The sequence below is a fragment of the Bombina bombina genome, chromosome 2 (assembly GCF_027579735.1).
Source record: "Bombina bombina isolate aBomBom1 chromosome 2, aBomBom1.pri, whole genome shotgun sequence".
NCBI lineage: Eukaryota > Metazoa > Chordata > Amphibia > Anura > Bombinatoridae > Bombina > Bombina bombina.
In genome coordinates, this window is record NC_069500.1 from 189,640,932 (window position 1) to 189,668,749 (window position 27,818).

The 27,818-nt window shown below is 39.5% G+C and overlaps 1 protein-coding gene across 4 annotated transcripts in view; it reads right to left on the reverse strand.

The window, feature by feature from the left end:
- Nucleotides 1–27,818, reverse strand: part of ANKDD1B (ankyrin repeat and death domain containing 1B) — a 274,509-nt gene that overhangs the window by 148,764 nt on the left and 97,927 nt on the right. For all 4 annotated transcript variants that reach the window (XM_053701390.1, XM_053701391.1, XM_053701389.1 and 1 more), the window contains 4 exons: nt 26,652–26,750; nt 24,766–24,864; nt 11,809–11,907; nt 5,106–5,204 (listed from right to left, as the gene is read on the reverse strand). In XM_053701390.1, the coding sequence (XP_053557365.1) occupies nt 5,106–5,204; nt 11,809–11,907; nt 24,766–24,864; nt 26,652–26,750 (396 nt within the window). The remainder of the gene's footprint in view (nt 1–5,105; nt 5,205–11,808; nt 11,908–24,765; nt 24,865–26,651; nt 26,751–27,818) is intronic.

Sequence of the window (27,818 nt, forward strand, 5' to 3'; positions counted from 1 at the left end):
ATATTTTGCGGTACCGACGAGTACTGACGTTTTTCCTATACCTAAGAGACTTACTGACATTGTTACTAAGGAGTGGGATAGACCCGGTGTGCCTTTCTCACCCCCTCCTATATTCAGAAAGATGTTTCCAATAGACGCCGCCACACGGGACTTATGGCAAATGGTCCCTAAGGTGGAGGGAGCAGTTTCTACTTTAGCTAAGCGTACCACTATCCCAGTGGAGGATAGCTGTGCTTTTTCAGATCCAATGGATAAAAAATTAGAGGGTTACCTTAAGAAAATGTTTGTTCAACAAGGGTTTATATTGCAACCTCTTGCATATATTGCGCCTGTCACGGCTGCAGCAGCATTTTGGTTTGAGTCTCTGGAAGAGACACTTCAATCATCCACACTAGATGACATCACACACAAACTTAAATTCCTTAAGTTAGCTAATTCATTTATTTCAGATGCCGTAGTACATTTAACTAAACTTGCGGCTAAAAATTCAGGATTCGCCATTCAGGCACGCAGAGCTCTGTGGCTGAAATCCTGGTCAGCTGATGTTACGTCTAAATCTAAATTGCTTAATATTCCTTTCAAAGGGCAGACCTTATTCGGGCCCGGCTTGAAAGAGATTATTGCTGACATTACAGGAGGTAAAGGTCATGCCCTGCCTCAGGACAAGGCCAAAGCCAAGGCTAGACAGTCCAATTTTCGTTCCTTTCGTAATTTCAAAGCAGGAGCAGCATCAACTTCCTCTGCACCAAAACAGGAAGGAGCTGTTGCTCGCTACAGACAAGGCTGGAAACCTAACCAGTCCTGGAACAGGGGCAAACAGGCCAGAAAACCTGCTGCTGCCCCTAAGACAGCATGAATTGAGGGCCCCCGATCCGGGACCGGATCTAGTGGGGGGCAGACTTTCCCTCTTCGCCCAGGCTTGGGCAAGAGATGTTCAGGATCCCTGGGCGTTAGAGATCATATCTCAGGGATACCTTCTGGACTTCAAATCCTCTCCCCCAAGAGGGAGATTTCATCTGTCAAGGTTGTCAACAAACCTAACAAAGAAGGAAGCGTTTCTACGCTGCGTACAAGATCTTTTATTAATGGGAGTGATCCATCCAGTTCCGCGGTTGGAACAAGGACAAGGGTTTTACTCAAATCTGTTTGTAGTTCCCAAAAAAGAGGGAACCTTCAGGCCAATCTTGGATTTAAAGATCCTAAACAAATTCCTAAGAGTTCCATCGTTCAAGATGGAAACTATTCGAACAATCTTACCCATGATCCAAGAGGGTCAGTACATGACCACAGTGGATTTAAAGGATGCTTACCTTCACATACCGATTCACAAAAGCCATTACCGGTATCTAAGGTTTACCTTTTTAGACAGGCATTACCAGTTTGTAGCTCTTCCATTCGGACTGGCTACGGCTCCAAGAATCTTCACAAAGGTTCTGGGCACTCTTCTGGCGGTACTAAGACCGCGAGGAATTTCAGTAGCTCCGTACTTAGACGACATACTGATACAAGCTTCAAGCCTTCAAACTGCCAAATCTCATACAGAGATAGTACTGGCATTTCTAAGGTCGCATGGATGGAAAGTGAACGAAGAGAAAAGTTCTCTCTTTCCACTCACAAGAGTTCCCTTCCTGGGGACTCCGATAGATTCTGTAGAAATGAAGATTTACCTGACAGAGGACAGGTTAACAAAACTTCAAAGTGCATGCCGTGTCCTTCATTCTATTCAACACCCGTCAGTAGCTCAATGCATGGAGGTAATCGGACTAATGGTAGCAGCAATGGACATAGTTCCTTTTGCACGCCTACATCTCAGACCACTGCAACTGTGCATGCTAAGTCAGTGGAATGGGGATTACTCAGATTTGTCCCCCACTCTAAATCTGAATCAAGAGACCAGAAATTCTCTTCTATGGTGGCTTTATCGGCCACATCTGTCCAGGGGAATGCCATTCAGCAGGCCAGACTGGTCAATTGTAACAACAGACGCCAGCCTACTAGGTTGGGGCGCTGTCTGGAATTCTCTGAAGGCTCAGGGACTATGGAATCAGGAGGAGAGTCTTCTTCCAATAAACATTCTGGAATTGAGAGCAGTCCTCAATGCTCTTCTGGCTTGGCCCCAGTTAACAACTCGGGGGTTCATCAGGTTCCAGTCGGACAACATCACGACTGTAGCTTATATCAACCATCAGGGAGGGACAAGAAGCTCCCTAGCAATGATGGAAGTATCGAAGATAATTCGCTGGGCAGAGTCTCACTCTTGCCACCTGTCTGCAATCCACATCCCGGGAGTGGAGAACTGGGAGGCGGATTTCTTAAGTCGTCAGACTTTTCATCCGGGGGAGTGGGAACTTCATCCAGAGGTCTTTGCCCAAATACTTCGACGTTGGGGCAAAACAGAGATAGATCTCATGGCGTCTCAACAGAACGCCAAGCTTCCGCGCTACGGGTCCAGATCCAGGGATCCGGGAGCGGTCCTGATAGATGCCTTGACAGCACCATGGACCTTCAGGATGGCTTATGTGTTTCCACCTTTCCCAATGCTTCCTCGATTGATTGCCAGAATCAAACAGGAGAAAGCATCAGTGATTCTAATAGCGCCTGCATGGCCACGCAGGACTTGGTATACAGATCTGGTGGACATGTCATTCTGTCCACCTTGGTCGTTACCTCTGAAACAGGACCTTCTGATTCAGGGTCCTTTCAAACATCAAAATCTAACTTCTCTGAAGCTGACTGCTTGGAAATTGAACGCTTGATCTTATCAAAGCGTGGTTTTTCTGAGTCAGTTATTGATACCTTAATACAGGCTAGGAAGCCTGTTACCAGAAAGATTTACCATAAAATATGGCGTAAATACCTATATTGGTGCGAATCCAAAGGTTACTCTTGGAGTAAGGTTAGGATTCCTAGGATATTGTCTTTTCTACAAGAAGGTTTAGAAAAGGGGTTATCCGCTAGTTCCTTAAAGGGACAGATCTCAGCTCTGTCCATTCTGTTACACAAGCGTCTGTCAGAAGTTCCAGACATTCAGGCTTTTTGTCAGGCTTTGGCCAGGATTAAACCTGTGTTTAAAGCTGTGGCTCCACCATGGAGTTTAAACCTTGTTCTTAACGTTTTACAGGGTGTTCCGTTTGAACCCCTTCATTCCATTGTTATAAAGTTGTTATCTTGGAAAGTTCTATTTTTAATGGCTATTTCCTCGGCTCGAAGAGTCTCTGAGTTATCAGCCTTACATTGTGATTCTCCTTATTTGATTTTTCACTCGGATAAGGTAGTTCTGCGTACTAAACCTGGGTTCTTACCTAAGGTAGTCACTAACAGGAATATCAATCAGGAGATTGTTGTTCCATCCTTGTGCCCAAATCCTTCTTCGAGGAAGGAACGTCTTTTGCACAATCTGGATGTAGTTCGTGCCCTTAAATTTTATTTACAGGCAACTAAAGATTTTCGACAAACGTCTTCCCTGTTTGTCGTTTACTCTGGTCAGAGGAGAGGTCAAAAAGCTTCTGCTACCTCTCTCTCTTTTTGGCTTCGTAGCATAATTCGTTTAGCTTATGAGACTGCTGGACAGCAGCCTCCTGAAAGAATTACAGCTCATTCCACTAGAGCTGTGGCTTCCACTTGGGCCTTTAAGAATGAGGCCTCTGTTGAACAGATTTGCAAGGCTGCAACTTGGTCTTCGCTTCATACTTTTTCCAAATTTTACAAATTTGACACTTTTGCTTCCTCGGAGGCTATTTTTGGGAGAAAGGTTCTTCAGGCAGTGGTTCCTTCTGTATAAAGAGCCTGCCTATCCCTCCCGTCATCCGTGTACTTTTGCTTTGGTATTGGTATCCCACAAGTAATGATGACCCGTGGACTGATCACACTTAACAGAAGAAAACATAATTTATGCTTACCTGATAAATTCCTTTCTTCTGTAGTGTGATCAGTCCACGGCCCGCCCTGTTTTTTAAGGCAGGTAAATATTTTTTAAATTATACTCCAGTCACCACTACACCCTTGGCTTCTCCTTTCTCGTTGGTCCTTGGTCGAATGACTGGAGGTGACGTAGAGGGGAGGAGCTATATAGCAACTCTGCTGGGTGAATCCTCTTGCACTTCCTGTAGGGGAGCAGATAATATCCCACAAGTAATGATGACCCGTGGACTGATCACACTACAGAAGAAAGGAATTTATCAGGTAAGCATAAATTATGTTTTCTAGTTTTTCCCAAGGCTCTGTCCTAGGAGATCTGGATTTGGCCTTCCTGGTTACTTCTCAGCTCTTTATCCTTCTACTTCAAAATTATTTTTCTAGTCAAAGGCTTGAAGGTGCATGCACTAACGGTTAGGTAATTTATATATATATATATATATATATATAAATACATATATAATACAAAATAAAAGAAGAAAAGATTATTATTTATAAATTCCTTGTTGGTTCTGCAAGTCGTCTATGATTCTGTTATAATATTATTTCAAGATCTGAAAGGATTTTGTCTATTTCTAATTTTGACTGTGTTGGTGGTAAAAACACCATTATTTTCAACCAAAGTAGGAATATAGGCTATTCTTTTCTTTCTTTAATATAAGAAAGCTTTGAAGATTTTCCTTTGCTTTTTCCAAAGGTGGATAATATAATAATAATTCTACTATTGTTGTCCTTCATTCTGTCTAGTTTTAAGCTGACAAAAAAGGATGGGGTATATAAAATGATATGCTTAATATGATACCACTTTTTAATATTTAAATATATATTACAACCTTTAGTGAACTTTTTATACCATCTGATGTCCGACTATCATATTAATATTTACCATATATCGTTTTTTGTATTAATATTGTGGACTTTTTATACCATCTGATGTCAGACTGTCATATTAATTTTTGTCATATATCCTTTTGGTATTAATATTGTGCTACATACAGATACATCATTATCTTTATAATATATATTTATATATATAAATTGTGCTTTTACATCTGTACTTTAGCGCCCTCTGGGACCTAAATCTTTTGTAGTCTCTATAATTGCTAATCTCTATATTACTACCACTGAAACAGGCTAATGCTTTTGTACATTTTTTTTATACCAAGCACATACCAAGCAGAAATGCTTACCTTATCTGCAATTGTAAGGTCACAACCTGTCTTAAGAAGCTTTTCCACCAGGTCTGTGTTCTTGAGTTCAGCAGCTAGATGGAGTGCACTCTGGTTTCTCTGCAATAACAAATAAATGGACCATTACTATTTGTTACTTTTCTTGCCACTTAGGACTAGATTACGAGTAGAGAGCTATTTTAACTTCGCTAGACAGAGATTTTTTGCGCACGTCCGGTTGCGCTTGTATTACTAGTTGAAAGGAAAAAGTTTGTGCTCGAGCACAACCTGACGCGCAAAAAGATAGACTATGCGAAGTTGCAATCGCATTAATGTACTCCCCCATATACTTCAATGAAGCCCAAGCTAAAAAAATACTTGCGCACTTACCTGCACTGCAATAAGCCCCCTACTATAATAACCCCTAAACCACCACAATAACTTCCTGCACTATTAACCCTTAAACTGCCACATAGCCCACCTCAAATTACCCCCTACGCTATTAAACCCTAAACCACTACAACCTCTATCACAAAATACCCCCTAACCACCACAACCCCCCATCGCAAAATACCCCCTAGCATCTAACCCCCAACATCCAAACATCCCCTAAGTTAAAAAAAATAAAAAACCTACCATTTCACCCGTCGCCCGCAATTTTAACTCCCATAGGCTAACATGGGACCGCGTCGTAAGTCGGTATCCAATATCCAGCGCAAGGCCTTACGTGGCTAAAATGGAGAAACCTTACTCCATTTTCACCTTGCCATAAAATGCAGCCGTAGCAGGCCTTGTGCTGAGTATTGGAGCACCGTAACTCCCTAAAATGCCTTCCAAAAAAAACCTAATGTATGCGCAATGTCTATCTACCTGTCAACCGCAATCCCCCACCACAATAACTAATATAGTGTATTAACCCCTAAACCGCCGCTTCCGGAGCCCACCGCCACCTACATTATATGTATTAACCCCTAAACGCTGCACCAAAATAAAGTGTTTAACCCCTAAACTGCCGCTCCCGGACCCCGCCGCCACCTACATTAAATTTACTAACCTCTAATCTGACCCCCCTACACCGCCGCCACCTACATTAAATATATTAACCTCTAATCTTACCCCCTACACTGCCGCCAGCTACATTAAATTTATTAACCCCTAAACCTAAGTCTAACCCTAACACCCCCCTAACTTAATTATTATTTAAATAAATCTAAATAATATTACTATTATTAACTAAATTATTCCTATTTAAAACTAAATACTTACCTATAAAATAAACCCTAAGATAGCTACAATATAATTAATAATTACATTGATTTTAGGATTTATTTTTATTTTACAGGCAACTTTGTATTTATTTTAACTAGGTACAATAGCTATAAATAGTTAATAACTATTTAATAGCTACCTAGTTAAAATAACTACAAATTTACCTGTAAAATAAATCCTAACCTAAGTTACAATTACACCTAACACTACACTTTTAATAAATAAATTAAATTAATTAACTACGATTAGCTAAAATAAAATACAATTAAATTAAATAAACTATATTACAAAAAAACACACTAAATTACAGAAAATAAAAAAATTACAAGAAGTTTAAACTAATTACACCTAATCTAAGCCCCCTAATAAAATAAAAAAATAAAAAAAAAAAAATAAAATGCCCTACCCTATACTAAATTACAAATAGCCCTTAAAAGGGCTTTTTGTGGGGCATTGCCCCAAAGTAATCAGCTCTTTTACCTGTAAAAAACAAGAGAATACCCCCCAACATTACAACCCACCACCCACACACCCCTACTCTAAAACCCACCCAATCCCCCCTTAATAAAACATAACACTACCCCATTGAAGATCACCCTACCTTGAGCTGTCTTCACCCAGCCGGGCACCAGTGGTCATCCGATACGGGCAGAAGTCTTCATCCGATGGGGCAGAAGAGGACATCCGGACCGGCAGAAGTCCTCATCCTATCCGGGCAGAAGAGGACATCCAGACCGGCAGAAGACTTCATCCTATTCGGGCAGAAGAGGACAGCCGGACTGAAAGACATCTTAATCCAAGCGGCATCTTCTATCTTCATCCATCCGACGAGGAGCGGCTCCATCTTGAAGACCTCCGGCGCGGAGCATCCTTCCTGGCCGACGGACTAAGGACGAATGACGGTTCCTTTAAATAACGTCATCCAAGATGGCGTCCCTCGAATTCCAATTGGCTGATAGGATTCTATCAGCCAATCGGAATTAAGGTAGGAAAAATTCCGATTGGTTGATTTAATCAGCCAATCGGATTGAAGTTCAATAGAATTGACATTAGCCAATAGGATTTTTTAGCCTTTAATTCCGATTGGCTGATAGAATTCTATCAGCCAATCGGAATTCAAGGGACGCCATCTTGGATGACATCAATTAAAGGAACCTTCATTATTCAAGATCCAGCGAAAGAAGAGGATGCTCTGCGCCGGATGTCTTGAAGATGGAGCCGCTCCGTGTTGGAAGGATTAAGATAGAAGATGCCGTCTGGATGAAGACTTCTGCCCGTCTGGAGGATGACTTCTTGCAGCTTGGATGAAGACTTATCCCGCCTTCGTTGAGGACTTCTGCCCACTTGGATGAAGTCTTCTCCCGGCTTGATGAGGATGGATGTCCGGTCTTCAAAAACTGTAAGTAGGGTTTTGGGCACAGAAAAAAAGGCTAAATGCCCTTTTAAGGGCAATGCACACCCAAATGCCCTTTTCAGGGCAATGGGGAGCTTAGGTTTTTTAGACAGGATTTTATTTGGGGTGTTTGGTTGTGTGGGTGGTGGGTTTTACTGTTGGGGGGTTGTTTGTTTTTTTACAGGTAAAAGAGCTGATTTCTTTGGGGCAATCCCCCGCAAAAGGCCCTTTTAAGGGCTATTGGCAGTTTAGTTTAGGCTAGGGTTTTTTATTTTTTTTATTTGGGGGAGGCTTTTTTATTTTGATATGGCTATTAAATTAGGTGTAATTAGTTTAAATATTTGATCATTTCTTTTTTATTTTGTGTAATTTAGTGTTTTGTTTTTTTTGTAATTTAGTTAATTGTATTTAATTAATGTAATTTATTTAATTTTAGTGTAATGTTAGGTGTTAGTGTAACTCAGGTTAGGTTTTATTTTACAGGTAAATTTGTATTTATTTTAACTAGATAGTTAGTAAATAGTTAATAACTTGTTACTAACTAGTCTACCTAGTTAAAATAAATACAAACTTAGCTGTGAAATAAAAATTAAACCTAAGATAGCTACAATGTAACTATTAGTTATATTGTAGCTAGCTTAGGGTTTATTTTATAGGTATTTTGTTTTAAATAGGAATTAGTTAGGTAATGATAGCAAGTTTTATTTAGATTTATTTTAATTATATTAAAGTTAGGGTTAGGGGTTAATATATTTATTTAGTGTTAGTGATGTGAGAAGCTAGAGGTTTAGGGGTTAATAAGTGTAATGTAGGTGTCGGTGATGTTGGGGACGGCGGATTAGGGGTTAATAAGTGTAATGTCGGGGGCGGCAGATTAGGGGTTAATAAGTGTAATGTAGGTGTTGGCGATGTCGGGGACGGCAGATTAGGGGTGTTTAGACTCAGGGTTTATGTTAGGGTGTTAGGTTTAAACATAAATAACTTGCAAGTTATTTCCGAGCCACTGATAACGCAAAACTCAAAATCTGGCCGAGTGAAATTAAAGGGACATAAAAAAAGTTGGGATAGAGACAAAATATAATAATATGTAGTTTAATTACTTTACCTTATGCTGCAGTGCCTCGCCATTACCGTTTCTTAAGTGTCCGAATTATACAGCTCTAATTCCCCCCAAACAATTCCTTTTATTATTGCATATATATCCACCATTGCTATGGTAGAATGCAAGACTGTAACAGTCATTATCTGCTAGAGCATGCCTAGAAGCAAATAAGTTGCTGTGAACTCAAATTAAAATATTAAAATACAATGCCTGTGTTTTTTATGTTAAACACTGATATGGGGTGGGGTGGATCGGTCTACTCCAGAAAGCACAGCTATTTAAGTAATTTTGCTTATTTTTGAAAATTATTTTAAAATACTTGCCAGCTATTTTTTTAAAAAAAGTATGCAAACATTTTTTCTTAATTAGCTCTTTTAGAATATGCACAGATCTCAACATGTTTTATGGCACTTTAAAGCAAAAACAGTTCCCACTCTTCTATTGCAAGAACAATAAGAAAACATCATCTATGAATCTGATGGTGTTGCTTTCATCATATAGACCAGGGGTGTCAAACTGGTGGCGAGTGGGCCTCAAGCAGCCAGCGACCTAATTTTTTGAAGCCTGCAACACCCCCATGAAAAATAATATGAAAAATAATTACAATATGCTTATTACTTAAACCCTTGGAACATCCTTTCATAAAAAGGTGTCCTGCAACTTCCCCCTTTGACGTAGGCAAGGATCAGCCTGGGGGTGTGCCTTGCAGCATAGGCACTCCCCCATGATCCGATCACGGCCTTAAAATCACGCAATTGAATCGACTATCACATGATTTCATTTTTACTTATAGTGTTTAAATCTGAACTATTATACCATCACAAAGGGGTACGAGCGTGCTTACTAGGGTTGCACATGCGTTTAAATTCCATTCAGCTCTCCATTATAATGACTGTATCCCTTTGTTTCGGCATCACAATGCCCTCATTGAATAGTGAGCAGCAGCGCTACGGTAGCGAGATCATTAAAACTTAGAGACTCTAATGAGCCACATTGTTATTAAAAAAAAAAAGACAAACACAAATAAGTGCATTATGATTTATTTGACACATGCAGCACTTCTTTATACGTGTTCGTTACTGCCCATTCCTTTCCATAATTTTCTCTATAACTAAAATCACATATTTTATATGTATTTATTTTATATATATATGTGTGTGTGTGTATAAATATATACAGTACATATTAAAAAGGGGTAAATAGATTCTCGATAGCTATCACAACAGGTATATGTCTATCACTATATAAACAGTGGATCGCTATGCTGCCAGCTTTGTGATCTAGTGTTTATAATGCAGATGAAATGTTATACTATGTGCATGCTACACTGTGAGCACGTTTGGAATAGGGTTGCTAGAAAAAAAAGAAACACGGACTCCATGGGTGGCCGGGAGAGCAACTAGTTGGAGCATGTGCGTCACATTCGTAAAAGCATTAGCGTGTGTTTCATTAAGGCAGGGTAAGTTACTTAGGGGTTACAGAACACAATATTTTGAAATGTATACAGTTATAGCAAACACCACTGCTATATATGTATGGAAAATGGCTCGTGACTCAAATGAGTTTGACACCCCTCATATAGACTGTGAAAAAATTTCTTAGACAAAGTTAATCAAACATGTTGTAACCAACAAATATGATCTGTGTAAACTGCTTAATATGACCATTGTATCTGGGATGGTTTTAGTTTTATCTTTATACATCACTGGTACAACGGTCACATTATGCAGTTTACACAAATCATATTTATTGATTACAGCATGTTTGATTAACTTTGTATAATTATTTTTTTTTTTTTAAATCAGAGTATATCAGGCCCATTTATCAAAGGGCTTGCGGACCTGATCCGACACTGCGGATCAGGTCCGCAAGACCTCGCTAAATGCGGAGAGCAATACGCTCTCCGCATTTAACATTGCACCAGCAGCTCACAAGAGCTGCTGGTGCAACGCCGCCCCCTGCTGACTCGCGGCCAATCGGCCGCCAGCAGGGAGCTGTCAATCAACCCGATCGTATTCGATCGGGTTGATGTCCGGCGATTCCTGTCCGCCTGTTCAGAGCAGGCGGACAGGGTTATGGAGCAGCGGTCTTTAGACCGCTGCTTCATAAGTTGTGTTTCTGGCGAGTCTGAAGACTCGCCAGAAACACGGCCCTTCAAGCTCCGTACGGAGCTTGATAAATGGGCCTGTAAATGTTGAAAGCAACACCATCAGATTCACAGATGTTGTCAATTAAAGGCATGTCTTATGATTGGTTGTGCACTGGAGGGGTGGGAACTGATTTTGCTTTCACTGTTTTTTGTTCACTCAGGTTGTCTGAGGAGGGAGTAAAGACCCCAAAACAATACAATTGCTGTGTGTTTAATCCAGAGAGTGTGACTTCTTCTTGAAAAAAATAAATATATATATATATATATACATATATAAACCTATCTACCAAGTAGCTTGTTCTATGGCGAGTTACCACCTAGGAGAAACCTCTTTTAGCCCAATTGTGATTTTTACAGAGGAAAATTTTCCAAAAGTATATCAGCCTGATCCCGCCGAGTAAGGTCAGTCCAGCCCGAAATACCAGGCGATCCTACTCTGAACAAGGAACATGGTAACCACAGACAATCATTTTGGCCTTCTTTGGGCCACGTCAGTGAGGTGCAGCCATATTCCTCTAAGCACATTGGGCAAGGAGTCCCCCTCTGGTTTGCCCCATTATCCTAAGGGAGACTTCCCCATAGTCATCATTCAAATGCATACAGAAAGAGAAGCGCTCTACCAGGAATGAACAACAGCTCTGCTCAGTAGCTTGTTCTATGGCGAGTTAACACCTAGAAGCAGCCTCTTTTAGCCAATAGTGCTTTTCACAGATGAGAACTTTCCTGAAGTATATCAGTCTGATCAGTCTTTAATATATCTTTAAAGTTGTAGGTTTTGCTACATATCATAAAGTGTATGCCCACCACCTACCACATTGATGACATTAATATCATATCCAGCCTCTAGAAGTTCATCCACTATAGACATATGGTCATGTAAAATAGCCAAGTGCAGCGGTGGGTTTTTATCCTGGAAAAAATAACACATATATTAAAATAATAAAGTGAAAGATAAACAATTCTGCTAAAAAGTAGTAATATCAGCAAAATATTCAAACATCGTTTTAAAATTCCTTAATTTATATTTAATAATACATATTTTTAGGAAATCTATTTTTAACAATCTCTTTACAGTGTGTGTATTGTAACAAAACTGATCCCATATACTAGTCCACTGTCTACTACCGCAGAACAGAGATTAACAAACTTTAGAATGCTTCAACCAATTTTTTTCTTAGAATTTTTTTTGCAGATAAAGGTTCTGTTTATATTTATGTCGATTTGCAAATGTTAGTCTTATTGAGGCGTGAAACTTATTTATATACTGCTGACAACTATGTTTAATGAATATATCTTTAATTAAACCATCACATATTTCTAACCCATGATTTTGAATCTACTTAGCCTTTTGAATTCATTCTTTCTTGAAGTGGGGTGCAAACCAATAAATAATATAAATTCTACTATATAGGGCAAATGTGATGTAGACTAAAACTGTACCCCCAGACCAAAAAGGGGAAATTTGGAAGGTCAGAGGACAAAAACCTTTAACGGTTTAAAGAGCTAAGTAAGAGATGCAATGGGGAATGTAGAACGGGGGTATGGAAGGTGGAGGTTAGTTTGGTAAATTATACACTAGCAGCATCATAGACAGAGGTCTGGCACTGAGAAAGAGAAGAGGGTGTCCTGGTGGAGTTCCAGTTAATAGAAATGTAGTATTGAGGAGAAGAATATGAAGTCCGGGTGACATAGTAGTTGATTCACTTAGTGAGACAACTGAAGGAGGAATTACATCATATTGGTTTTGGGACCAGCAAGAATCCAGGGACGTTTTGCATAGTACAATACATTTTATATCCCAAAGGAAGGTTCAGTTATTTATGCTTCTTTTGATAAGACCTTGGCTTTGATTAAAGTTGGTAGGTATGCTTTGTTGGCATATTGTTTGTAGTAATGCAAAGGGCTGGTGGAATTGTTTTCTGTGCAGTCTAAAAGTGGGGTGCAAATACTAGTATGCATTGCCGATACATACATACATATGGGGTTAACTGCCTGAGTCACTGAAAGCTATGCAGCTGGCTGTGAGTGCTGGTAAGCACCCAGGTTTTGAGTTTTGCAGGGTCATAGAGTGTGTACCCAGTCTGGTTTGATAGTGCAGTTAATTTCCGTGTTTTGTATATGTCTAGGGAAATTACAAAGGTCTTGTGTCATGCATGTTTGTATCTCAGTGTGTTTGGTTGAAGGCATGATTTGTGTGGCTGTAGGTTTGGGACACATGGAGAAAGAGACCTTGACGTGGTCCTGGACCTATCACCATTTTGCCAAATGCTGTAACTAACTCTTCCATTTTGCTACTAATCTAGCTGTGTACTTGCAAGAGAGTGTCAGACTTTCTATGTGTTGTGGTAATCATTTTTTTCTTAATTTTCCCTATGAGCTTTGTACCCAGGCTTGTCTGGGGTTAACTGCTCAAGTCACCCCCAGCTGTACCCAGTCTGGTTTGAGAGTGCAGTCTATTTCTGTGTTTTGTATGTGTCTAGGGAAATTAATAAGTGCCTGTGTCACCCCTGTTTTTATCTCAGGGAGAAAGAGGCCTTTACAGGGTCCTGGGCCTATTACCATTCAGTCAAATTCTGTAACTAACGCTTTCTTTTTCCTTTTAATCCAGCTGTGTGCTTGCAAGCGAGTGTCATACGTTCTATGTGTTGTGTATATACTATATATATAGTTGATATGCTTTTAGTCCTTTAATTGGTGAGACCATGTCATTTGTAAATATTAGACACTGCATAAACTCATTCATCTCTGCGCAATAGTGCATTTAATTAAGATTTTAAGCTTTGACTTTAACGTAAGGGTTATTTGTATAATAACAACAGCCCTACAATTCTCAAGTGCAGCTCCCACCCACTCATACATTAATACCAACAGTGCAACAGCTATTTATTTCTAAGAGAATTACAAGTGGTGTAGAGCCCATAATTACAAAGCAGTTAATAATACTCTCTCAGTAATAAGGAATTTATAATAGCTCCAAACTAGTTAAAAACCTTTAGTAACAACCAGTATCCTTGAAAAGACAGGAGAAGGGAGGAAAATGATATAATAATTTTAAAAGATGTTTTATTTTATTTATTAAAATGTATAATAAATGTTGATGTATATTTAATAATTACAATTTATTTGGAACAGTAGTGGACCTACTCAACAGAGGGCCCTGGTGCAAGCATTTTAAATATAACTCAGTATTAAGCAATAGTAATAGTATACATGTTGCACTGTACAATGATTTTGAAGATATAACCTGAGACCTGCACTAATAAAAGGCTCCCCTACATTAGGACTGTACACATTCTGCACACCCTATGTATAAACTGGCTCCCAGCATTTGGGCCCTGGTGCCCCACTGCATTGAAGGATTTGTATTTTGATTGCCAGCACTGAGCCGACATTAAAAATCTTTGAATCTAAATTTTAATATGTGGTCAAGAATTTCTCATCCATTTCATGTCAGGTGTTAAAATGTAACCTTTCACCATACAGTCATATATTTCTTTTTTTTTATTTTAATTTTATTGAGGCTGTAAAATAGACAGAACAGACCGACAATATCATAGTTCCAGAAAAAAAAGAAATAACAACCAAAACACTGAAATATACATAGGGCTCGTTTCCATTAAACCTTAATTCAAGCTGTCAGAAGCAATATTGTTCACTGACTGCTTTCAACGGCCCTGGTTATAACTCAATTTCAGCAACCGGACCCCAGCTGCCGAAAACATTATCGTGTCCCATACAAAGTATCAGAAGCTGCTAATCTTTAAATTATACCCGGTTTCCAATGCCCGCGCAAACCATTAATACACTATCAGAGGCTGCCGATACAGTAACAAAAATAACACCCAGCTTAACTAGGTGTAAAATAGGAAAAAGGTGCTGTATGAGACCTTTTTCCCATTGAAATCTAACCCGACACGTCAAAACCCCTCTATCCGCCATACACCCCACATCGCAACTTATAATAAATGTATTCGCTTCTAAACCGCCATGCCCCACAGCACAAACTAGCTATTCAAACTATTAAACCCTAATCCACCATGCCCCACAACGCAATCTAGCTATTTAAACTATTAACCCATAATCCGCCATGCCCCACAACGCAATCTAGCTATTTAAACTATTAACCCCTAATCCGCCATGCCCCACAACGCAATCTAACTATTTAAACTATTAACCCCTAAACTGCCATGCCCCCATATCGCAAATAACTAATCACTAAGCCCCCTAACCTAACCTGAATGCCCTTTTAAGGGCAGAAAAAGAGCTGAATGCCCTTTTAAGGACAATGCCCATACAAATGCCCCTTTTGGGGCAATGGTTAGTTTAGGATTTTTTTGTGTTAGTTTTTTATTTTTGGGGGTTTGGTGGGTGGGGGGGTTTTACTGTTAGGGGGAACTTATTTTTTTTTAAAGGTAAAAGAGCTGTTTAACTTAGGGCAATGCCCTACAAAAGGCCTTTTTAAGGGCTATTGGTAGTTTAGTATTAGATTAGGGGGTGTTTTTAAATTTGGAGGGCTTTTTATTTTCATAGGGATAAGGAATATTTTTTTTATTTTTGATAATTTGGTTTATTATTTTATGTAATGTTAGACTTTTTTATTTGTTGTAATTTTAGATAAATTTAAACTTAGGTTTTTTTTATTTTTAAAGTAATATTAGGTTTTTTATTTTAAATGCAATTTAGGATTTATTAGTTTAATTGTAATTTAGGATTATTTTAATTTATGTAATGGGGTTAATTTAGGGGGTGTTAGGTTAGAGTGCTTAGTGATTCGTTTTTTGCGATATGGGGGCATGGAGGATTAGGGGTTAATAGTTTAAATGGCTAGATTGCATTGTGCGGCATGGCGGATTAGGGGTTAATAGTTTAAATGGCTAGATTGTGTTGAGGGGCATGGCGGATTAGGGGTTAAAAGGTTAAACGGCTAGATTGCGTTGTGGGGCATGGCGGATTAGGGGTTCATAGTTTAAATGGCTAGATTGCGTTGTGGGGCATGGCGGATTAGGGGGTAATAGTTTAAATAGATACTTTGCGATATGGGGGTTGGCGGATTAGGGGTTAATACATTAGTTATTGCGGTTGGGGGGTTGCGGTTGAGAGGTAGATAGTGCGCATGTGTTAGGTGTTTGATTTTATTTTAACAGCGAGCAACGCGTAAAATATACGCGCCGCACTTGTATGCGGTGCCGTATATGCGATTGAGTGTAGTGTAAGATCGGGTTACCTGTTAATGTTTTAGAAATCCGTCATCGGGTGGAAGCGTTAACACAACACTAACTTACACCTACACGAAAATAGCGACCGCACGCAAAGTGGAAACTTTTTCAATGGAAACCTGGTACTAAAATGGAGCCATAAATTACTTTTAGCTATCGGCCACTTCGGTAGCTTACGGCTCCATTTTTAACGGCTCAATGAAAACGAGCCCTATAGTGGGGAGTAATCACAATTCACCCGATAGTACCAGTAGAGATAAACCTCAGATTTTCATTTAATGTGTATCACCTCAATATATGGAGCAATGTGATAAGATGTTTTCCCCCAGTGGTAGCTAGAGGCCACTCTCGGACCCCTTAGAGGGGATTTTGTGACGGGAAGTGGAACTTAGGGGAAGAGATAAAATAACAAAGTGGGCCACTTTTGGACCCCGATATTGTATAAAAAGATAATTAATAATTAGCTACTATTATGTGCAATGAACTGAGTATATGAAATATGTGTAGAGAGGATCTTCAAGTCTGATGAACTATATTACCTATGGGAGGGATACAAGTCATAAAACCTTGTGAAACAAAGTCCAGTGAAACATACATTCGAGTAGGGGGAGTTCAGATATTAGTCTAAAGTAATTTAATTACTCCAGTATAAGTTAAAACTAGTTAATGTAAACTAGGCATACATTTAAAATTGTGTATATACTGGCTATTGCACCCAGTAACACCTCATTGAAGGACCTTCTAACTACTGTGCATGCTGATTCTATGTAGAAGCATAGTCTCATCATGGGGAGTTAGCCCTACAACGAGAGGGAAACCTGGAGTTTAAGGCAATTTAGATGGTCCACATTGGTTAAAGCTGGAGAATGTCTTACCTCTCATGCATGGTCGGGTAATAAGTCACCTAGCTGCTCACATGATGCTCTGTCTCGGCCACTGACAGTGTAGCATCAATAAATGTGGTTGTAATAGCAGTAGGACTAGTATTAAAAATATATGCATGGCAAAAAAACTATTAACTCTTTAAAAAATGTGGGATATATATATAGGAATCCTTGTCCGGACAACTTCACATCATATTGAGCATATTATTCAGACCTTAAAAGGGACACTCAGGTCAAATTAAATTTTCATGATTCAGATACAGCATGTAATTTTAAACAACTTTCCAATTTACTTCCATTAAAAAAAAATGTGCACAGTCTTTTATATTTACACTTTTTAAGTCACCAGCTTCTACTGAGCATGTGCAAGAACTCACAGACTATACGTATATGCATTTGTGATTGGCTGATTGCTATCACATGGTACAGGGGGAGTGGAAATATACATAACATTGAAATTTGTTAGAAAAAAATGTACTACTCATTTGAAATTCAGAGTAAGTGCTTTTGTATTGTCTTGTTATCTTGCATTTGTTGATTATGCAAATCTACTGTGTTTACTGGTCCTTTAAGTCTGTGTGTAAATAACGTTATCTAGGGGTACAGCAACAAGGGTAAATTACATCTTACGTAAGTCTAGGGATTAACAATAGCAGGATGAAAAGACATATGCAGTAAGAAACGTATACATGACCCTTACTAATATATATGGATCCCAAATTAAACTGTAGGTGTAATATTTATTGGTGTATTGAGCACAATTCTTAATTCGCTAGAAAAGTAAAGCAGTCTAGCATGCCATGCATTTAACCAACACCGGATCAAGTCTGGTATATTTGAAAAGAGTGTCCCCGCCAACCAGCTATTACCAAAGAGCCTAGAAGTCCCATGTCCAGATCCCCTGAGGAGAAAGAAAGGTAAAACAGTTGTAGAAAAGTACTCTGTGGAAGGTGTTAGACAACAAAGTTCAGGGCTTGCCAAACAAAGCAGAAGCTCATACACATACGGCTGTGCTGAGTCAGAGAATACAGGATCGATCCACATCGCACTGGGCAACGATTTGTAATCCACTTCTGTGACTGCTAGTGCAGTGGGTGTCATGTCGCCGGCATCCTGCGCCAGCATCTCTAACTCTGCAACTGCACATCTCACTGAGGTCTGCAACTCCTGATCATCCCACCATCTTCGCATCTCAAGGAGGATGCATCTCCTGAGGGTGTACAGCAGTGGGTAAGATGAAGGGTTGAAACGCTGATACTCCCCTCATTTCCCTTGGTAATGCTTCTAGGGGTTGCAGCAGTTGAGTGCTGGAATCGGAGTTAAAGGGACAGTCTACACCAGAATTTTTATTGTTTTAAAAGATAGATAATCCCTTTATTACCCATTCCCCAGTTTTGCATAACCAACACAGTTATATTAATATACTTTTAACCTCTGTGATTATCTTGTATCTAAGCCTCTGCAAACTGCCCCTTTATTTCAGTTCTTTTGACAGACTTGCAGTTTAGCCAATCAGTGCCTGCTCACAGATAACTTCACGTGCACAAGCACAGTGTTATCTATATGAAATACATGAACTAAGACCCGCTAGTGGTGAAAAACTGTTAAAATGCATTCTGAAAAGAGGTGGCCTTCAAGGTCTAAGAAATTAGCATATGAACCTCCTAGGTTAAGCTTTCAACTAAGAATACCAAGAGAACAAAGCAAAATTGGTGATAAAAGTAAATTGGAAAATTGTTTAAAATTACATGCCCTATCTGAATCATGAAAGTTTATTTTGGCCTAGACTGTCCCTTTAACCCCTTAATGACCACATCACTTTTCCATTTTCTGTCCGTTTGGGACCAAGGCTATTTTTACATTTTTGAGGTGTTTGTGTTTAGCTGTAATTTTCCTCTTACTCATTTACTGTACCCACACATATTATATACCGTTTTTCTCGCCATTAAATGGACTTTCTAAAGATACCATTATTTTCATCATATCTTATAATTTACTATAAAAAAAATTATAAAATATGAGGAAAAAATGGAAAAAAACACACTTTTTCTAACTTTGACCCCCAAAATCTGTTACACATCTACAACCACCAAAAAACACCCATGCTAAATAGTTTCTAAATGTTGTCCTGAGTTTAGAAATACCCAATGTTTACATGTTCTTTGCTTTTTTTGTAAACTATAGGGCCATAAATACAAGTAGCACTTTGCTATTTCCAAACCATTTCTTTTCAAAATTAGCGATAGTTACATTAGAGCACTGATATCTTTCAGGAATCTCTGAATATCCATTGACATGTATATATTTTTTTTTAGTAGACAACCCAAAGTATTGATCTAGGCCCATTTTGGTATATTTCATGCCACCATTTCACCGCCAAATGCAATCAAATAGAAAATTTTTTTCACTTTTCACAAATTTTTTCACAAACTTTTGGTTTCTAACTTAAATTATTTACAAACAGCTTGTGCAATTATGGCATAAATGGTTGTAAATTCTTCTCTGGGATCCCCTTTGTTCAGAAATAGCAGACATATATGACTTTGGTGTTGCTTTTTGGTAATTAGAAGGCCGCTAAATGCCACTGCGCACCACACGTGTATTATGCCCAGCAGTGAAGGGGTTAATTAGGGAGCATGTAGGGAGCTTTTTGGGGTAGTTTTAGCTTTAGTGTAGTGTAGTAGACAACCCCAAGTATTGATCTAGGCCAATTTTGGTATATTTCATGCCACCATTTCACCGCTAAATGCGATCAAATTAAAAGAAACGTTAATTTTTTCTCAATTTTAGGTTTCTCACTGAAATTATTTACAAACACCTTCTGCAATTATGGCACAAATGGTTGTAAATGCTTCTCTGGGATCCCCTTTGTTCAGAAATAGCAGACATATATGGCTTTGGCATTGCTTTTTGGTAATTAGAAGGCCTCTAAATGCCGCTGCGCATCACACGTGTATTATGGCTAGCAGTGAAGGGGTTAATTATGTAGCTTGTAGGGAGCTTGCAGGGTTAATTTTAGCTTTAGTGTAGAGCTCAGCCTCCCACCTGAAACATCAGACCCCCTGATCCCTCCCAAACAGCTCTCTTCCCTCCCCCACCCCACAATTGTCCCCGCCATCTTAAGTACTGGCAGAAACTCTGCCAGTACTAAAATAAAAGGTATTTGGCCCTTTTTTTAAAAAAAAAAAAAAAGCATATTTACATATGCTGATGTGTAGGATCCCCCCTTAGACCCCAACCTCACTGATCCCCCACCAAACTGCTCTCTAACCCTTCCCCTCTGCAATAATGGGCGCCATCTTGGGTACTGGCAGCTGTCTGCCAGTACCCAGTTTTGTAACAAAATGTGCCTTTTTTTTTTTTTTAATTCCCTTTTCTGTAGTGTAGCTTTCCCCCCCCACCGAGACCAACCCCCAACCCCTTCCAGGACCCTTAGATTGCATTTTAGTGGGGGTTTTTTTCAACTTATTAACTTTTTTTTTTCTGTAGTGTAGCGGTTCCCACCCGCTCCCGCCCCGTGCACGCGCCCGCCCACCACCCCCGTGCACGCGCGCGCTCCCGTGCGCGCCCCCGTAGCTCCCGCCCCCGATCCCGCCCCCCTCCACTCCACATAGCGCACCGATGGCCGCCACCCGCCTCCCACGTAAGCTCCCACCCACCAACGATACCGGCCATCGATGTCCGGTGCAGAGAGGGCCACAGAGTGGCTCTCTCTGCATCGGATGGCCAAGGGGGGTTATTGCAGGATGCCTCCATATCGAGGCATCACTGCAATAACTGGAAAGCAGCTGGAAGCGAGCAGGATCGCTTCCAGCTGCTTTCCAGACCAAGGACGTACGCCACACGTCCTCGGTCATTAACTGACTTTTTTTTGAGGACGTGTGGCGTACGTCCTTGGTCGTTAAGGGGTTAATGAATGTGGCTGGGGGAGCATCTATCTTTCCCATGCACTCCCTGGCACTCCAGACAATCTGAGGCCTAGATTTGGAGTTCGGCGGTAGAAGGGCTGTTAACGCTCCGCGGGCTTTTTTCTGGCCGCACCATAAATTTAACTCTGGTATCGAGAGTTCAAACAAATGCTGCGTTAGGCTCCAAAAAAGGAGCGTAGAGCATTTTTACCGCAAATGCAACTCTCGATACCAGAGTTGCTTACGGACGCGGCCAGCCTCAAAAACGTGCTCGTGCACGATTCTCCCATAGGAAACAATGGGGCTGTTTGAGCTGAAAAAAAACCTAACACCTGCAAAAAAGCAGCTCCTAACATTCTATCAGCCAATCGGAATGAAGGTAGGAATTTTCTGATTGGCTGATGGAATCAGCCAATCAGAATCAAGTTCAATCCGATTGGCTGATCCAATCAGCCAATCAGATTGAGCTCGCATTCTATTGGCTGTTCCGATCAGCCAATAGAATGCGAGCTCAATCTGATTGGCTGATCGGATCAGCCAATCGGATTGAACTTGATTCTGATTGGCTGATTCCATCAGCCAATCAGAAAATTCCTACCTTAATTCCGATTGGCTGATAGAATCCTATCAGCCAATCGGAATTCGAGGGACGCCATCTTGGATGACGTCCCTTAAAGGAACAGTCATTCGTCGTTCAGTCGTCGGGCCGGATGGATGTTCCGCGCTGGAGGTCTTCAGGATCCTGCCGCTTCGCTCCGGATGGATGCTGCTTGGATGAAGACTTCAATCGGATGGAAGATCCTCTTCTGCCCCGCTTGCATGAAGACTTTGACCGGATCATGGACCTCTTCAGCCCCCCGCTTGGGCTTGGATCAGGACATCGGAGGAGCTCTTCAGGACGGATCGGTGAACCTGGATGGTGAAGACAAGGTAGGAAGATCTTCAGGGGCTTAGTGTTAGGTTTATTTAAGGGGGGTTTGGGTTAGATTAGGGGTATGTGGGTGGTGGGTTGTAATGTTGGGGGGGGGTATTGTATGTTTTTTTTTACAGGCAAAAGAGCTGAATTCTTTGGGGCATGCCCCGCAAAGGGCCCTGTTCAGGGCTGGTAAGGTAAAAGAGCTTTTACCTTTTTTAATTTAGAATAGGGTAGGGAATTTTTTATTTTGGGGGCTTTGTTATTTTATTAGGGGGCTTAGAGTAGGTGTAATTAGTTTAAAATTGTTGTAATATTTTTCTTATGTTTGTAAATATTTTTTTATTTTTTGTAACTTAGTTCTTTTTTATTTTTTGTACTTTAGCTAGTTTATTTAATTGTATTTATTTGTAGCAATTGTGTTTAATTAATTTATTGATAGTGTAGTGTTAGGTTAATTGTAGGTAATTGTAGGTAGTTTATTTAATTAATTTATTGATAGGGTAGTGTTAGGTTTAATTATATCTTAGGTTAGGATTTATTTTACAGGTAAATTTGTTATTATTTTAACTAGGTAACTATTGAATAGTTCTTAACTATTTAATAGCTATTGTACCTGGTTAAAATAAATACAAAGTTGCCTGTAAAATAAATATTAATCCTAAAATAGCTATAATATAAATATAATTTATATTGTAGCTATATTAGGATTTATTTTACAGGTAAGAATTTAGCTTTAAATAGGAATAATTTATTTAATAAGAGTTAATTTATTTCCTTAGATTTAAATTATATTTAACTTAGGGGGGTGTTAGTATTAGGGTTAGAATTAGCTTTAGGGGTTAATCCATTTATTATAGTAGCAGTGAGCTCCAGCAGATTAGGGGTTAATAATTGAAGTTAGGTGTCGACGATGTTAGGGAGGGCAGATTAGGGGTTAATACTATTTATTATAGGGTTAGTGAGGCGGATTAGGGGTTAATACATTTATTATAGTAGCGCTCAGGTCCGCTCGGCAGATTAGGGGTTAATAAGTGTAGGCAGGTGTCGGCAACGTTGAGGGGGGCAGATTAGGGGTTAATAAATATAATATAGGGGTCGGCGGTGTTAGGGGCAGCAGATTAGGGGTACATAGGGATAACGTAGGTGGCGGTGCTTTGCGGTCGGAAGATTAGGGGTTAATTATTTTAAGTAGCTGGCGGCGACGTTGTGGGGGGCAGGTTAGGGGTTAATAAATGTAATACAGGGGTCGGCGGGGTTAGGGGCAGCAGATTAGGGGTACATAAGTATAACGTAGGTGGCGGTCGGCAGATTAGGGGTTAAAAAAATTTAATCGAGTGGCGGCGATGTAGGGGGAGCTCGGTTTAGGGGTACATAGGTAGTTTATGGGTGTTAGTGTACTTTAGGGTACAGTAGTTAAGAGCTTTATGAACCGGCGTTAGCCCAGAAAGCTCTTAACTACTGCTATTTTCCTGCGGCTGGAGTTTTGTCGTTAGAGCTCTAACGCTCACTTCAGAAACGACTCTAAATACCGGCGTTAGAAAGATCCCATTGAAAAGATAGGATACGCAATTGACGTAAGGGGATCTGCGGTATGGAAAAGTCGCGGCTGAAAAGTGAGCGTTAGACCCTTTAATCACTGACTCCAAATACCAGCGGGCGGCCAAAACCAGCGTTAGGAGCCTCTAACGCTGGTTTTCACGGCTAACGCCAAACTCCAAATCTAGGCCTGAGTTAGTTCTCCTTTATCAGCGTCAGCTGAATGCGGATTCTCTCCTTTAGGAAAAAGGACCTGAAGTAGTTGTTATTCCAAAGTAGAGAAGTGATTGTGGAGCACCTAAAGCATTCTTGTCTCCCATGTATCTAGTGCATCCATGTTTGTTTTACGGTTGTTATGCACTTTTCTCTCTTGATGATAGTGGCTAATATCTTATTTTATTGATTGCACGATAGAACAAAGAGCTGTCCAGTTATATTCAAACTGGTTTGGTAAACCAGGATCCTTGGGGGGGGGGTATATACGTGGTAACCTCAACATCACTGACAGTCAGACAAGTGAGGCCTCTCAACCTCGTTGATAGTCGCAGTGAAGTTAGCTGAGGAACATAGGTAGGTCTGTATTGTGTTAGATATTCATAGAGTTCTCCTGAGTAACACAAGATAGTTTAGCTTGAATTTGTCAAACAAAAATATTTAGAAGTTAGAAAATAATTCTAAGAAGGCCGAGGAGCTCTTCACAGACTCGTTCTACCGCGATAGCTGTAGGCTCTGCCCCCGTCATGTATTTCCTATACATTTTTGAAGTTCTCTTTTAAAACAGGAAACCATGAGGTCTCAAACGCTCCCATATAGAAGTTTATATTGGTTTTCATAACATACAACGGGAAAACTGGACAAAACCATATACAAGAACTGGGTTAGTGGAGAGATTATTGGGCCATGCTAGCAAAAGTTCCCACTATTTTCTTATTTGCATGTTTAGGTTGGATCTTAGGTGGGGATACTTGCCCCTTTTCTGTGGCTCTATTCTAGTAGTGGGTAAGTGATACTTCCTGTTCCAAAAAGGGGACGTACCTTCATTCTTGGTTGGGGGCAAGTTTTGAGAAGGGCAAATACTGCTGGTTTTGATGTTATGAATTTATGTTGTGTTTTCATATGTTATTATGTTATTTTGTACATTATGGACTGATTATTAATAAACAAAAGCAGAATTCTGTATAATCCAAATAGGTGTCAGTTATTAATTTGGGTATTATATCTCTATACTACACGTTAGTGTCAACAGCAGCTTATTTAAACTGGTAGTACAACTATTCAATCAGTAACTTTTAGTTATTTTATACTTACATCAGGCTTTGGAGTAAAGTCAATTTTGTTGGCTATAAGAAAGTTCACCAGAGACCTATGACCGTTTTGGGCTGCTACATGCAAAGCACTGTAACCATCCTTAAAGTAAAATAAAAATAAAAAGTACATGAAATAAAGCAAATCTGATAATATAAGTAAACTGGAAAATGTATGTTGTGTCTGAAATACTAAAAGAAAAAATTGGGGTTTCAAGTCTCTTTAATGTACTTTTAAAATATAAATTACGACTAATACAACTGCCTTATCGGCTGATAGGCACTTCCTACAATAAAAAGATTAGCTGATAAATAACTGTTTACAGAGCACCTACTCTGGTGAGCTCAAGAAATTTTGGGCTAAAATATCTTTCTTCTTTACATAGAGATGCTCATGTGAGATTTTTACAGATATGCTGCATCATTTTCAAGTGATTTAACATATAGCTAACAAGTCTATAAAAAGGAACAGGCATTTTCTTTTTACTATTTTTAATGATAGTTTTGTAATCTTTTCCATTAGGTTTGAATTGTTTTATTGAATACACTGATCAGGAAACCCTCCTCCTGGTCCACAGTTGGTATCCAGTTTCAATGCATTAGATTGTTTTAGGTTTTTAGAAATTGTGATAAATTGTTTAATGTGTTACAGGTTTCATACAACAGTGAAAAGCATTGTCAATTTATTATTTGATTTGAGAGATGGCAGAACTAATATTTGTAAAACATAAATAGAAGTTTAAAAGCAAAGACTGTAATTAACATTCACAGCAATATAGTATGGAAAACAAAATTACCAAAAAACATAATGCTTCTGAAAATATTTTTTAAAGATGTTTTCCTCCAATAATGTTAAAACAAAACTGTAAATTGAAATGTTTTGTATTTGTTAAAATAATAATACTAATATATTAATATGTATTCCAGGGGCGTATTAAGGCAGAGGCCAACAAGGCCTGTGCCTAGAGCGACAAATTTTGGGGGCGGCACTTGCCACTGCTGTACTGACTATGTGGCTGCAAAAAAAAATATTGATTTTGACAGGGCGGTGTTGTAATCAGTCTCCCCGTGGAGGACTGTCTCCTCTGCCACTCGGCTATTTCCGTAGCCGCATCCCTCCTTGCATTAGCTTAGCTTTAGATTGTGAGAAAGGGGAGGGGTTTGGAGCTGAAAACAAGTGTGGGGAGACCCGGGAGAGACAGGGATACAGACTCGAATGGGGGATACTGAATCTGGTTGAACATGTTCAGTAGGAATACTGGGTGGGCAGTTCTGTAAAGAGGGATGGGCAGTTCTGTAAGGACTGATGCGGGCAGTTCTGCAAGGAGGGATGGGCAGTTCTTCAAGGAGGGATGCGGCTATGCTGGAAATAGCCGAGCTGCAGGGGAGACAGTTCTCCACGGGGAGACTGATTTAGTACAACACCGGGAGGGAGACTGATCCAAATTTTAAGTGCCTAGGGCAGCACAAAACCTAAATACACCACTGATGTATTCTTATTAATCTTAAACAGGGGGGAAAGTCTGCATTATACCAGGTGCAGTGATTGGGACAGATAGTCAGATATCTCTTTCATTTGAAGACACATACATACTAGTTGCTTAACCTGATATTTAAATATAAATATACATTTTAGTAATATGCTCTGGTTCTGAACCATGTTCTGGTCTTTTTTGTCAGGGTCCTCCTAGGTGGTTACTAGATGTTGCTGATAAATATTTAGCAATTTTTTCATCACTGGACTTCATCTCTAACTCTCAGTTTATCATTTAACCTTGTATCTAAACAAAAGCGCTCCAACTTTGAGAATGGTTTATCTGTGGGGGGAAAAAAGTTAATTGAGAAGATATCTGTACAACAGAAGTATATTTAGTTATACATGTGACTTACATTATTTGTAATGTTGATGTTGCATTCAGCTTTCAGCAAATGACTGGCACAAAGTTCATGACCTCCTTCAACGGCCATGTAAAAAGGAGTGGCTCCTTGCTAGCATGACATACAAAATCAAGGGAAGAGTTAAAATTAAAGTTCAGGATGTATAATTAAATACTGTAATGCCCAATACCATCTATCTATCTATCTATCTATCTATCTATCTAATGCAGTGACGAATCACTAGAAAAATACATGGTAACCAGGTTTTCATAGAGTATGTTAGAAAGAAAGGTAAACTTTTTATTCATTTAAGCCATTATTATCATTATAAATGATTGCAACTCTGATTTAGCAGTTTTGAATGTAATTAAATAAGCGCATTCTGCTTACATGGCCACTTATTTGTGCTAACAAGTTTGTCTAAGTTTAAAATTGGATACCTAAAACTGTTGTAATTGGCTGGAAATATCATACTCTTTTAGAGCCTGATTGTTGTTACAATTAATCAAGGCCTATAATGGACCAGAAAAAAGCAACCTGTATCTAGAATAGAAAGACTAGGTACAAAAATAATTCTTCTCATGTTGCACATAGGATGCATATTCTCAGTTGCTAAAATTCTGAGTTCAAGCCCTGATAAGAAACATTTAATTAATTGGTACATTAAAACGTTGTACTGCATGTAATTGCTTCAGACTTTAAATGTGCAACAGAGGTCTAAGAGATCTATCTGGGGCATTCCCATCATACACGTTAGTATTAAATGCCCTTCGACAAAGCTTAGTGTCTACTGGGAATAGATATTACTGCTTTTCAAGAGTTAGGTACCGTCTGGTAAGGACCTTTAGATATCCATTCTTCATTTGACAGTGGGAAGTTCTTTGTTCCAATCTTTAGTTTATGAAGGTAGCTGAGCAGGGCTGTGAGTAGAGAGGATTGAGGTATGAGATGGAAATAGTATGTTTCATAGGGAGGGAACTTTTCACAAGTGGAGAGTTGTCTAATTATCTTGGGTCTCCCTCAACTTGTTGAAATGATGTGGTTCAGTCAGTGGTAACAAAGCCATGGTATATAAAAAACAACATTTAAGGATTCTACATTTGCCTTCTGTTTAAGCGTGTCAAGTTGATTATTAATAATAAGGGGATTAATTTAGAGGATGCCATAGGGTGCTGGGGA